Source organism: Aspergillus glaucus (genome assembly GCF_001890805.1).
Source record: "Aspergillus glaucus CBS 516.65 unplaced genomic scaffold ASPGLscaffold_17, whole genome shotgun sequence".
Classification (NCBI taxonomy): Eukaryota; Fungi; Ascomycota; class Eurotiomycetes; order Eurotiales; family Aspergillaceae; genus Aspergillus; species Aspergillus glaucus.
This window is the reverse complement of record NW_019170469.1, coordinates 364,004-376,932: the sequence shown is the minus strand read 5'-3', so window position 1 is coordinate 376,932 and position 12,929 is coordinate 364,004. Positions and strand designations below refer to the sequence as shown.

Genomic DNA, 12,929 nt, shown 5'->3' with positions numbered 1-12,929 from the left:
TTTTTTTTTTTTTTTTTTTTTTGCTGTTTGTTTGTTGGGTCTTGCTTTGACGAGTGATGGATTGAACTTTAACCACCGGTTGTGCGTCACATCGCATCGTACGATTTTTCTTGTTGGTTTCACTTGGCTGGCATTCAGAAAAGAAGTACTATAATTGTTTTATTCACGGCGTCTTTTGTTGAGCGGTTTCCTTATAATCTGGGTTCTTGTATGAGAGCAGGTCGGCGCTCGTTGGTGTTTGCTTATTATTCTTCGTTGCATCTTTACTTGGGCTGATGGCAATTCTTACTTTATTACTGTGGATTGTTGACTATGGTTATTTTTATTCACTGATAGAATACCCTTGATAGCGATGATTGCATTTGTGTCCACAGCCATTCTGGTAATGTAAATTCCGGTGTATTTAGAGGATATCTCGGTTCTTTTCCGTAAAAAGTACAACCCTCCATGAAACAAAACTCCCAACGCCAGAGCGGTGTTATACAAGGGGCATTCGCACAAATGTACTCAACTCCATGCAACCATTCCAAACCCAGTCGTAACCGGTGTCCCTGCATGTCCCTGCATATCATACCAATCCCCCAATCCCATCTCATATATACACCCCAGCCCCAACCAAACTCAACCAAACCCCCTCACTCCGACCCCTCTGTCCCCTCGGTAAATCGCTGCATCCTCTTCTCCCTCCGAATCGAATCCAACGCCCTCATCCGCGCCAACTCCTTATCAATATCCTCCTTCTCCAGCGGGATCTTATGCGATTGTTCGGCGGACGGCCAGAAGCCGGAGACGTTGAAGCGGTCGTCGAGGTTCGTGCCGAAGTAGTACATCCAGCCGATGGGGAAGAGGATGTACATTCCGAACTACCAGAGGCCGGAGGCCGGAGGTTAGTTTGGTTGGTTTGGATGGGTTGGGTGAGGGGACTGGGGAAAGAAGGCTGGGGAGGGGGTACCTTGAAGACTTCGAGGTTTCCGCCTTGGAGTTTGCGGAGAATGGCGGACATTTTGGTGTGTGTTAGGTATGTATGGTATGTATGAGGATTGAGTGTTGATGTTCGAGTTGGTTGTGCGGCTTGATCTTAATCTTTTCGCGGAGGTGCGGGATACGGCGCTTTCTTTCCCTATTCCCTATACACTCGTCTAAATCACAAATATCCAGACGAGAGTCTGCTAATAATTATCGACAGTCAACAATCGATCAATATGAAAAACCCCGGGCAAACGAGCAAATCCCGCCCAATGCGCAACACTCAATCAATTATCGTAAGATCGGCGATTCTAAACAAATCATGCAAACATATCACGTGCGGTCACTTGATATGATTCGGGTCACGTGGAATCAGGTGACTTATACCGATGGGCCTCGGCTTATCGGCTCCCCGCGAATTGACTAGCTCGGTACGGAGTAGGAGTTGGGGATGGATATCTTGAGTTGAGTCGCTGGTCGATTCAACCCTCATCAGCTATCTATTGACACCAGAGTCCATTGTTTTCTGAATAGTTCAATTTCAGTTAATCGAAATACGGGAAACATTGAAAATGACCTCCCCCATCACCGTGACCTATCGCGAGCGCATCGCCGTGATTACGATCAACCGTCCCAAGAAACTGAACGCTCTCGACCAGGATCTGTACTACCAGTTGGGCGAGCATCTGCGCGAGATTGAGAAGCGCGATGATATCTCCATTACCGTTCTCACTGGCGCGGGGCGGTTTTTCTCTGCGTATGCCTTATCCCCTGCTCCTACCACCGCTACATTCCGAGCATATCCGCGGAGTCACATACACCCAAGTACAGAAATACTAACAGCTTGCAGCGGCGCAGATGTAACAGCCTCCCGCCCCAGCGGCTCCCTCTCCTCCTCCGCCCGCCGCGACATCCTCCGCAGCTTCGTTGCCAACAACATCGATGTCACCCGCGCCTTCTACAGCCACTCCAAGATTCTCGTCGTCGCTCTAAACGGCCCCGTCGTCGGGCTCTCCGCTGCCCTAGTCGCTTTTGCGGATTTCATCTACGCGACTCCGCATACATTCCTACTTGCTCCGTTTGCGTCGCTGGGACTCGTCGCGGAGGGCGGTGCGAGCCGCGCGTTCGTGGAAAGAATGGGTATTTCGAAGGCGAACGAGGCGCTTATCATGAGTAAGCGGATTACATGCGCCGAACTGGAACAAACGGGGTTCGTTAATAAAGTCATCTCCGCGCCATCCGGTAATCAAACCGATTCTGAGGGCTTCCTGGGTAAAGTGTTGGAGGAAGTTGACGAGAGACTCGGGGCACACTTGAATCAGAGCAGTCTATTGAAGATTAAGGAGTTGATTAGAAGGCCGGGACGGGAGGTTTTGGAGAGGCAGAATGGGATTGAGGCGTTTATGGGGTTGGAGAGGTTTTTGAGTGGGGTGCCGCAGGAGGAGTTTCGGCGGTTGGCTAGTGGGGAGAAGAAGCATAAGCTGTAGCCTCGGTTTGGGGTGTGTATAGGATAAGGTACGGTGTATATAATCTTTATTTTGGTCAATTTAAGTAGATATCATAAATAAACGTGATACTTTTATCTAAATAAGCAACATCGCTCAACGCCAATCCAACCCTAGCCGTATAGAGTAAAAGCAAAATCATCAATCATCACTATCCGCCGCCTGATCCTCCTCGATCTGCTTAGCAAGAATATCCTGCCACTTCCCCAGGAACTCGCTCATCCCACCCGGTCCAGCAAGCGACGCATCAACTACTTCCTTGGGCATCTTATGCGCCGAGTACTGCGGTGATGTGAATGCGTATGCCTCGGGGTCGTCGCGTTTGATTAGACGGAACTCTGGGAGGAATGGTGCGTCGTCGTCTTCATTTGCCGGGTCTTCCTCTTCATCGGACTCGGACTCAGACTCGGATTCGGCAAGTTCACCATTTGCGCCAAATTCCTGGAGAGTGGGGTTCCCGTTCTCATTCAATGAAATACGGACAAATCCTCCCTCTGGGAAATCATCTTCCTCCTGCACATTCACCGGATCCTTCATTTGCAAAATCTCCAACCAACTAAACAACAGCGGGTCCGTCCGCTCAGCCCACGGGTTGACGTCAATAAGCCAGACCCGCTGGTGCGGCTGAGGCAGATAGACATCAAACGCAAAGTTAGGATCCGGGAATGTATCCTTCAACTTCTCATCGAAAAACGCCTGAATCCGCGAGCGAAGGGCATCGCGCATTGGGAAGAGGAAGTCGTAGTGGTTTTGGTCGCGCTGACACATACACAGAAGGACACGGTTGCGCACGAAACATCTGAATTCAAGAGAGGGGTTGAAGTTGGCGTATTTGCGAAGGACGAGGTGGTAAGGGATCTCGGGTTCTGTTGCGGGGCCGGTGTCGGTATCCGGGACGCAGTCGTCAAAGGCGTGTTCGAGGTCATGCGTGACGAAGTCGCTGCTCTTGAGTAGGAGGTAGACGTCGTTTGCACTGCGACATTCGAGGTCGTTGGTTGCTGCTATCCAGGTTGCGTCTTTGGGTGCGCTCCAGTTCAATTTTGGTGTCACGTTGCCTCCGAACTCTTTGATTGTGTTCTTTACTTGGGTGTGCAAGTCTTTCCATTCGGTCGACGGGTCTGGGGCTTCTTCGGTTTCGTCGTCGGAGAAGGTATCGTCATCGTCGTCGGAGTCGATCGGGGGTTTGTCTTCTGGTGGGAGGACGATGCTGTCGCCGCGGAGGTAGGTGATGAAAGATGTTGGTGCGGGGAGTGCGCGGGACTTGGGTGCGAGAGTGCGGTACCTGCGCATTTGTTAGATTACTATAGAAGCAGGAAAAGGGTCAGAGGACTCACTTTGGGTACCAGGAGTGATATGAGCAGTTCAAAATGTGAGAGTATGTAACCGGGGGGAAAGGTAGTCTGTCCAGCTGCTCCGTTGAGGACGCAGCTGGAGGTTGCGTCTCAGATTCCATGTGTGGCATGCTGGTGTATGTTGATTGTTGTATGGTCAGAGTTTGAGTGATCACTAAAGTCTCAAAGGGACAATGCTAGTTTTATATGCTGGAGGGGTCATACAATGAATCACCGGAGGCAGAAAAAATAGTTATCGGCGGGGAATGCGTAACGCCCCAATCGGGAATAGCGTACCACTGCGGAACAAGGCCACGTGCTGCCTCAGGCACCGTTGATCTTCAACCTGTCTCCAATCTGATTGCTGGCCTCTTCACCAGCTATCTTGAACCTACCACAGTGTCACCACTATGGCGTCTGGCCCGGACCCGCAGAGCTTGAAATCATGGGAGGACGCATTCCAATACCCAATTCCCACCGTGCGTCGTGTAGAACAGGAGCTCCGGCGTGACATTGCGAGCAATAAGGAGAAGCTCCGCGCTCTAGTTGGGTAAGTCGGGAGCTATTGAATGCCATTCTGTGGCCCATGCTAATGGGAATTCTGTGTTTAGGACGAGATACCGAGAGCTTGTCGGGACTGCGGAGACGATTGTTTCCATGAACCGGGAGATTCAAGATGTCGATTCGAACCTCGCCGATATTGGGCAGCGATGCAACCCGAGACTGGTGGAGAAGAAGAGTGCGCATTTGGGTCAGATTAAGAGCGATGTGTTGGATAAGGGTATGTTGACGCTTGTCTGGGGTACCGGTTCGTGAGACTGATCGAGACAGATGCGGACAAACGCTCAGTCGGAGCGCAGCTCTCACTACTTCACCGCTGTGCTGCTACGATTTCGAGACTACTACGGAGACGCGCTTCGCCGTTGCTGATCGCAAAATTGTTCGTCATCTCCCGACTACTACACAAGACATTATCGCAGCGGAAATCCGTGCCGCCGTTCCTGGAGACCCTGCGCGGCCAATTGGCTTCCCTTCGACAAACCCTTCTGAAACGGATCCGGAAATGCCTTGGTTCTGCGAATTCCACCGCGGACGATATCATTGAAGCTCTGGCTGCGTATTGCTTGACCACTAGCTCATCGTCGGATGATGCGATTCGTCATCTTCGGGACGTTCGTCTAGGCGTTATTGATAGTCAATTGGCTCTCATGGACTTTTCTGGCGAGAACGTGCTTAAGGCTTTCTTGCTATACATTCGAACCCTGCAGACGTCCAAGATTCTCTTGTCCCGTCGCCTGTCGGATGTCCTTAGTAAATTGAAGACACGGCCCATCCTCACGGACCCTGAAGTGCGCAACCTGGATGATCTGGGCATTGACACTTTGGGCCGCTGGGCTGCGCCGGAAGTCACGAACTTCACGCCGTGGATCAAACTCAGCGAGCTTTCCAAGTCGGACGCAGAGAAAGTCATCAAGCAATGGTCCAGTCAGGCTTTCGATGCTCTCGTCAAGGGCTGCCACAATAGCCTAGGAAACTGGAACGATTTCCCTGATCTTCTCACACTGCGGAAGAAGACCCTGGATTTGTGGCTCAGTTCACGGAGCTCCACACCAACACATTCGTCGCTAGGCGTCCTCGAAGGCATCAGGACAATATTCAATGAGCAACTCACGCGAGTTCTGTCGGACCAAGCCCAGAAACTCGATCAATTCGGACAAGATATCTTATCAACGATATCATACTGGGAAAGCAAGGAGCATTCGGAGACCCAATCGCTATGGGATCACAACATCATCTCCCTCGATTACTCGAACGGAGCAACCGCCTTCAAGCAAACAGTCATGAACAAGCTCTTAGGTCGCGACGAGGACATCTCCACCGCTCTAGAAGTATACCAGAACTGGCGCTCCATCATCGACTCATCCAAACAATTCATCGACGATCTAAAACGAACAAAGTGGTCAGATATCCTCGATGAAGGCGAAGACGAAGATCCCGACGTCGACATCGCAGCCATGTTAAATGACGATGACCCTCGACTCCTCCGAGATGCACTCCAATCCGCAGTCCGCCAGTCTCTAACCACCCTCCAAGACTCCTTCAGCGATACCTTCGCCGCATTTGGTCAATTGAACCGGGGTCTCAAAGCTGCATATCTCCTCCGCCTCATACGACTCGTCCGCAGGGATCTTCCTGCAGACTTCATCGCAATCGACTTCTCATTCTCCAACGCCATCGTCCCCAAGTTACAGGAGATGCTTGCGACAGAAGTCGTTGCGCTTACTACTCCATTGCGCTTGCCTGACTCTAGAAGGAGACTACCGGGTCGGTCTCTTTGGGAAGGAGATCCAGAACTACCCGTTCAGCCGTCATCTTATACGTTCAAGTTCTTACGGAGGTTGATGGAGTCTATGGATCGGTGCGGACAGGACCTGTGGGATCTTTCTACAATGCAGGTTCTGAAGCAGACGTTGCAGAGGGACTTGTCAAAGTCTATTGTGTCTGCTTTTGAAAACTTGGAATCGCCTGCCCCTGAAAAGGACACACCCAAACCTGAATCCGAGTCCGAGACCAAACAGGAAGACGAATCCCAACCAACTGAAAACGGCACCGAACCAAACGAAGAACAACCTCAACCTGAGCCCGAAACCACCGAAACCCCTTCCAAGGAACACATCCGCGACTGCAAGGTCCAAATCTTCTACGACACCATCTATCTCAAAAACGCCTTGGCCGCCAAAGAAATCGAGCAAAGTCAATGCCAGTTGACTGGGGCTGTTGAGAAACTCCGTGCTAGTATTGAGTCTGAGGAACGAGTCGTTAAGAATATCGAGAAGGCGGCGAGTGAGTACTGGAAGCGAACGAAGTTGTTGTTCGGGTTGTTGGCTGTTGGGTCGGAGTAAGATGTTTACCGCATTTCGCGTGAATGCGTTCCGTATAAGCTTGCATATATTGTGTTCATGGTGTGGTGGTTAAGAACATTCAAACGCAATCAATTGTAATGATAAAAAGGGGTATCATGAAACAAATCTCAAATATTTAACATCCTGAACCCAACAATACTTCTTAAGACTCCAATTCATCTTCGACTCACAAAGTCATCCAAAACTGACCGAGACAGGTGTTTAACTAGCTAATCCGCAATGCAATAAAGCCAGAAAGGCCAGACCATATAATTTCCAGGGAAGTTCAGGAAGCACTAAGAATCGTCGGTAGATTCTCCCTCTTTCAAGATGACCTTGACAATATTGCTCGACATATTATCGGCCACTTCTTAGAGTTGGTACTGAGCGAAATTGCCAATTGGCGAGGGGCTCGGCTATCACAAATCCAATAACCTTGTCAGGGCTTAAAGGCATCATGATATCCATATTTATCCGTCTAACTTCCAGTGTTGCCACAGTTCCTTGCATTCTCTTAGTGCAAAAAGCAGTCCCCATCTACAACAAATTCTCAGCCTTGGCAAACAGACCATGAAGATCCATAGTTGTGATAGCCTCATCCTTCTCCAAGCCATTCTTATAAAAGCTTGAAAATGGGCATGACTTCCACATAAACTCTTGCTGCTGCACCAGCTGATTGCTCCATGTCCAGCCAGTAGCAAGTGACACTGTTGTACATCTCACTGGTTTCAAGGTATTTTGTGAAAAACATATTGCATGCTGAGTCCCATGTAACAAAGAATCCACAGATGGATGGTTTATCAGATACAATATGTGCTAGCAAAGCATGCTCACTGAAAGAAGAACTGGTTAGTCCCTTGAAATGGACAATTTTGGCTGGCCCTGCCTGGTTGAAATAGCCCAAACCAGCTAAATAATTGCAGCACTGACGCACCTTTCCAGCTTGTAGATGCCCATTGCTGGGTAATCGCACTCACCATCTGGCAGAGTGAGCGAAATTTGGAAGTATAATTTAATTATGTAGCAGGATATGGACAACGCCCCAAGATACATATATCATTATTGAGGATTTTGCCCTAAAACCCTACAAACTGGTTGTATTTTCCCCGCATGACATCATGTCATAAAGGTGGACAAGGATGGAGTATCAATGGATGTGTGGACCGAGGTGTCTGACTGGATTTCCCTTTTACAGATCAGCAAAAGGCTACCTTGTCTTACAGATCATGACATGAAATGCTCTAAAATGCTTATCTTGAACATGGCCATTGGTGACCTGATTTCCCCTCCATAATGGCATATCTGGACCTGACACAACCGCAGGTTTCCCTGGTTGCCAGAACATCAAGTTGACAGTCAAATGCATGACTGGACACCATGAAACTAATATTACAAGATGCATAGGGAACTTCCGTGATTGGTCACACCCTGAATTACATCTTACATGAAGCTTGTGACTCACGTTATGGAGATTCATGGATTTGGTGGCAATACACCGTTCAATAAATTCAACATTACTCCCAGTCCCTTCTTCTGCGAAGAGACTAGAAAATACGGGAGAGTGAAAAGCGATATAGTTGTAAGATATGATACGGCTTCTCATACGATCAAACTTCATCGGCAGAAATATACATAATTCTACTCATGAGGAAGTCATCTGCAGGGGCGCGGAATCTCTATCTATCTGGGTGACAAACAGTGCAACAAGTGCAACAAGTACAAGCTGTGACGGTCTCGAGCAATATGAATCTATTGGTAGACTATCTGGCGAAATACTAACATGAAGAAGGAAAGGAAAGAAGCTGGGCCTGCCAGCGCTGAGCTATCTAGTCTATATCCAAACAGGCCAAAGTAATTAAACATATCATGCCGCTGGCGAGCGCCCGTGATCCGTGACACAAGCAATGCAAACATAAGTCGAACCTCAGTTGAACCGTAACAAGATATGCTTTATCAAAACATGTTTGAGTGCCGAGCAAAGTCATCCAACAATGTCTGAGAGTCAAAATTGAAGATTAGCACCTGTTCTGAAGCACAACCAATACAAATATTTGATAGCGCCACGGTAAGAATAGATGGCCGGTACTCTGGTGGCAGCCATAACAGATTCTCTGAGTTCCAAGTGATCCATGTACCATCGGAACTAATACTATGTCGTTGAAATCGCGGTATTTCAGGAATAGTTTCTGTGAGTCTTTCATCTGAAACTGGACTCACTGGAGATAAATAAATGGTACCATTATTAGTTGAAAGGTATGAGTTGGTGAAGTCGAATGATTTTACAGAGACAACTTGTTCAAGATGAAGGGTCTGCAGGCACTACCCATTGCTGGCATCCCAGACCTTGACAATCCTATCCCGTGAAGCAGAGGCAAGGAGCTTGGAATCATGCGAGAAGATGACTGAGTTGACACTGCTACCATGGCCCTCAAGGGTCTGCAGGCACTGTGCATTGCTGGCATCCCAGACCTTGATAATCCTATCCCGTAAAGCAGAGGCAAGGAGCTTGGAATCATGTGAGAAGGTGACTGAGTAAACCCAGTTACTATGGCCCTCGAGTGTCTGTAAGCAAGCACTCCAGCTCTTCCATGCCTGTATTGGTCCTAATCCATCGAGGCTTCTCTGTCTCAAACAATCCTCGTATTAGGCTGCAGGTTGGGCTGAACACAAGTGCAGAATGATATACTTGTAGAGGAGCGTTTTCTATCACCCCTTAAAAGTAAAGAATAAATCGGCATGCATCCTGGATGAGAGCAAGCAATGGGGACCCTTCTGTTATTTTCTATAGCAACGTTAGGACAACTTGTGGAGAACATAGCAACAGTGTCTCATGGCTTACCTGAGCTAAATCTGCCAGTTGTGACATCGCAAGAATTCCTTCTGAGAGGCCTCCGAGAAGCGCAAGAGCCTCAAGCCAGTGAAGATAATGTTTTCGCAAAAACTTGTCAACCATACTACCATCTTGCAAGTCCTCATGCTGCTTGGTGGTCTGACGGGAATGATAATCATGCAGATGGTTGACCCAGTGGATGCATGAATACCGCACGGAAGCTAGTGGGTCTCGCTCAGGTTGTTTGACCCGGTTTATAGGGAATCCAGGCGCGTGTAATGATTATATATCACGCTGCAGAGTCCTCCTCATGGTTTGGAGTGACCTTGAGAAGATCGTATGGTGTACCTCTTCCATCCCGGAAGGAAAGATTTCACTGGACGCCTTTTCAACCAAAAAGCCCTTCGCTGACTGATGCATAAAATAGACTGTATTGTATTTTACCGTCAGAAACGAACCACAGAGGCCTATATCTGTCTTCAATGAATCGAGATTGTCAGAAAGAGCTTCTGAGGTCTCTATAAAATATGCTAGTTCCTTAAGCGTGGTAGGTCGGTGTGCAACTGTCATAAATTCTAGTATCTGCTTGCAGAGATTGATATCTTCCAATTCCAGTGATTCGAGTATTTCTTTCATCATGCGCTCGTAAAGAGGGCCGAGTCCAGGTGGAAACTTCCGCAACTTGGTTAGAGGGTCCCGTGGTACATTTTCAAGATATTGGCAGACCAAAGCCACCCAGAGGAATATGCCATCTGCATTTTTAACCAACATCTGTTGAACAGCGTTTCGTGTTAAGCCCCAGCAGGGATTTTTGCCCAGTCCGCCATCCAGGATCCTTTATGCGGGGTCCCCATGAAGACGATGCCTTTGGTGCAATTGAATATGCCCTGAAGGTGAGCTTCAGGGTTGTTTCGTGAGAGCAGAATGGCTTTCTTGCAAACAAGGCCGCCCATACTGTGGGCAACAAAAATGAGGGCACGCGATGTCGCATTGTGGCGGGCTCTGTCTGTTGTCAAATCATTGAGAAAATTTGTGGCATGGTCAATTAAGCGATTTGACCCAGCAACTGACTTTCTCACTATGTAGGCGTCGTATCCATAAGTGAGTATGCGAGCTCTGCTGAATTCCGGTGGAAGGAGTGTCTTCGGTCAGGGCGTGGACTGCCCATGAGCAGTCCAAGTGCTGTCTCGATTCCCAGTCAAGCCATGGACAAAAAATATGTCAACCGTGGCATCAGGACATTCATGTAAAACTTCAACGCCGTCTGGAAAAGAGAATGGCGCAGGAGATCCCTTGGTAGACCATTGAGACTGTTCCAGTTGATTGTTTTCTATACTGCAGGAAGTTGGAGGCTGCCGTCGTCTTCTGAATGCGTGTTTGAACTTGTCCATAATATAAATTCTTGCGTGATCTTAAATGAAGCAAGTTCGCAGTAGAATTGATGGGGAATTGCTAATTAAGGCCACGAGTCGAGGCCTGATCTTTGAAGCTGATATCTAACAGTGCTTTTGGAAAGCTTGCCAGAATATATATTCACAGACAAGTACGTGTAGGTGGGGATTTAGGTCCTTTAAAATTTTTGGTGTTTAAAGGAGGGGAAAAGTTGTGCAGGTAAACATGATATCCCTGGGTGATTTATGCTGCTCAAAGGCGAGGTTCAGCTGAAGTAAGCACGCAGGTGCGCGCAGGTAATCTGTCTAATAAGTGCCCTTCTTTACCTGCAGGATTGCCTGCCAACTCACCTCACAGGGATTACTTTTGACGCCTAGTTGAAAAAATGACGCAGACAGGGTGTCCATTATGTGTTGGAAGTGATTTCAGCCTCGATATAGCTTCTGGAATAGTGAGAGAAATATTCTAAGAGTAAATATGTATATTGAAGTTAGACCAGTTGATTTTTGTGGATGAATCAGGTTGTGATAAGAGGGCAGGGTTCAGGCAGACAGGCTGGTCTCCTCTCAGTGTCACACTGGTCCAGATTTCCAAGTTTCACTGTGATCAACAGTCTCAATTACTGTCTGTGTATGCCCAGGATGGTATTGTTCTAGCATGGGTGTTCCAAGGGTCCATGGATGCCGGTATCTTTGTGTGACGGCTCGACGGCTCAACGCCGCATCAATGGCTGATATAGACAAACGACACCAACATGCCAAACAAGGCCATATGAGTAATGAAGGCAAATGGAGCGCTAGCATTATTGCACAAATGCCTATAGAACCCCTCCCCTGACTGTGACCGGTGAGAATACGGGCTATACTTACCAGCCCGAAGGATATGTATATGGCGACCAGGGTATCATCAATGGCACCATGGCTGTCATGTTGACGGATCTTGACCTCTTTGTGACTCCGTTCAACCTGACTTTGCTCAATCCTCACATTGTTGCTCTCAGCTTGTACGTGGCGGGATAAAGAGACATGAGAGCATGGACTTGAAGCTCTGGCCTTGGCCATGACGAGGGATTTTACCGGGATTTATACAATTCATGAGCTGTACAGTAGAGATAATTTGGGTTTATTTCTAATTAGAGACGATCCTTCCAGTGTTACATCATTTGGGTCTTGATTATTTTGTTCTCTGCGTACAGAAAGACCAACTTATTGTCTATGTGGCATATCCTAGGGAGGAAGTCTGCATGCCAAAGCACAGTTCGGCCTATGACTACTATTCCTGTTAAGTGAGATCCCGATATAACCCACTATGCGTCCGGCTTCCAAGCTCAGAAGTTTGCCAACTCCGTTCAACTTGCCACCATTGTAGGACGTTGAGCCAGTAAACTTGAGTCCTAACAATACGCGACGGCTATAGGCTATCAAAATGAAGCTTCAACGGCGGCCAAAGTTTGCCATTTCACCGGTCCTTTCAAGCATGTCAAAGCCGTACCTTGCATTGAGATGTCTGGAACTCTGTAAACAGAAACCAGAAATTATGACCCGACAAGAAGACCAACAGAATGTGCTGTATTTCAGATATAGCATGACGTGTCCCGCCTTGAAGTTATACACGAGTCCATCCATCAATTACAAATACAACCTAGCATGTAAGAAACCTCAATCATCTCAATTTCAGTAGAGAGCTCCGCCTCTTCTTAAGCTCTTACTCGCAAGCTGTACAAGCACTTTATCATTCTTCATTCAATAACGCAGATTTTCCCAATCACCACGAACAAAACGACCCCCTCGCATTATTGACGCGATTATACAAGGCCACCACGAGCTCGAATCATACTATAACACCATCATCAAATCGACTGATAAGAAAGAGCAGACAAAGTACCAGAATCAATTCACCTGGGAGCTAGCCCGTCACTCCATTGGTGAAGAACTAGTTGTCTACCCGGCATTCGAGAAGTATGTCGCTGGTGGCACTGCCCTTGCTGATAAGGATCGTAAAG

At 48.0% G+C, this 12,929-nt stretch overlaps 7 protein-coding genes across 7 annotated transcripts; 2 read left to right on the top strand and 5 right to left on the bottom strand.

Moving 5' to 3' along the window:
• Positions 1 to 300: 300 nt before the first annotated feature.
• ASPGLDRAFT_600060 (uncharacterized protein) lies at positions 301 to 1,278 on the bottom strand. Its single transcript, XM_022548412.1, has 3 exons — positions 953 to 1,278; positions 592 to 863; positions 301 to 538 (listed from the first exon to the last, which is right to left on the bottom strand). Exons 1-2 carry the CDS (start codon positions 1,001 to 1,003, stop codon positions 636 to 638), a joined length of 279 nt encoding a protein of 92 aa, XP_022398587.1. The 5' UTR covers positions 1,004 to 1,278; the 3' UTR covers positions 301 to 538; positions 592 to 635.
• ASPGLDRAFT_600090 (dodecenoyl-CoA isomerase) lies at positions 1,086 to 2,533 on the top strand. Its single transcript, XM_022548413.1, has 4 exons — positions 1,086 to 1,095; positions 1,187 to 1,397; positions 1,501 to 1,723; positions 1,817 to 2,533. The coding sequence occupies exons 3-4, from the start codon at positions 1,539 to 1,541 to the stop codon at positions 2,451 to 2,453; spliced, it is 822 nt and encodes a 273-aa protein (XP_022398586.1). The 5' UTR covers positions 1,086 to 1,095; positions 1,187 to 1,397; positions 1,501 to 1,538; the 3' UTR covers positions 2,454 to 2,533.
• Positions 2,534 to 2,612: 79 nt separating this feature from the next.
• Positions 2,613 to 3,933, bottom strand: cdc123 (cell proliferation protein CDC123; the record flags this gene model as incomplete). The annotated part of the gene is made up of 2 exons (XM_022544858.1): positions 2,613 to 3,753; positions 3,806 to 3,933. 2 exons carry the CDS (start codon positions 3,931 to 3,933, stop codon positions 2,613 to 2,615), a joined length of 1,269 nt encoding a protein of 422 aa, XP_022398585.1.
• A 279-nt stretch (positions 3,934 to 4,212) lies between these two features.
• On the top strand, positions 4,213 to 6,860 carry ASPGLDRAFT_176116 (uncharacterized protein; the record flags this gene model as incomplete). Its single annotated transcript, XM_022542865.1, has 3 exons — positions 4,213 to 4,352; positions 4,414 to 4,583; positions 4,634 to 6,860. The coding sequence occupies 3 exons, from the start codon at positions 4,213 to 4,215 to the stop codon at positions 6,703 to 6,705; spliced, it is 2,382 nt and encodes a 793-aa protein (XP_022398584.1). The 3' UTR covers positions 6,706 to 6,860.
• Positions 6,861 to 9,024: 2,164 nt separating this feature from the next.
• Positions 9,025 to 10,345, bottom strand: ASPGLDRAFT_84039 (WD40 repeat domain-containing protein; the record flags this gene model as incomplete). Its single annotated transcript, XM_022550245.1, has 3 exons — positions 9,884 to 10,345; positions 9,545 to 9,694; positions 9,025 to 9,297 (listed from the first exon to the last, which is right to left on the bottom strand). The coding sequence occupies exons 1-3, from the start codon at positions 10,304 to 10,306 to the stop codon at positions 9,025 to 9,027; spliced, it is 846 nt and encodes a 281-aa protein (XP_022398583.1). The 5' UTR covers positions 10,307 to 10,345.
• A 280-nt stretch (positions 10,346 to 10,625) lies between these two features.
• On the bottom strand, positions 10,626 to 11,368 carry ASPGLDRAFT_49856 (uncharacterized protein). Its single transcript, XM_022547191.1, has 2 exons — positions 11,278 to 11,368; positions 10,626 to 11,228 (listed from the first exon to the last, which is right to left on the bottom strand). Exon 2 carries the CDS (start codon positions 10,924 to 10,926, stop codon positions 10,684 to 10,686), a length of 243 nt encoding a protein of 80 aa, XP_022398582.1. The 5' UTR covers positions 10,927 to 11,228; positions 11,278 to 11,368; the 3' UTR covers positions 10,626 to 10,683.
• A 99-nt stretch (positions 11,369 to 11,467) lies between these two features.
• Positions 11,468 to 11,818, bottom strand: ASPGLDRAFT_599930 (uncharacterized protein). Its single transcript, XM_022548410.1, has one exon. The coding sequence runs from the start codon at positions 11,728 to 11,730 to the stop codon at positions 11,500 to 11,502; it is 231 nt and encodes a 76-aa protein (XP_022398581.1). The 5' UTR covers positions 11,731 to 11,818; the 3' UTR covers positions 11,468 to 11,499.
• Positions 11,819 to 12,929: the final 1,111 nt, after the last annotated feature.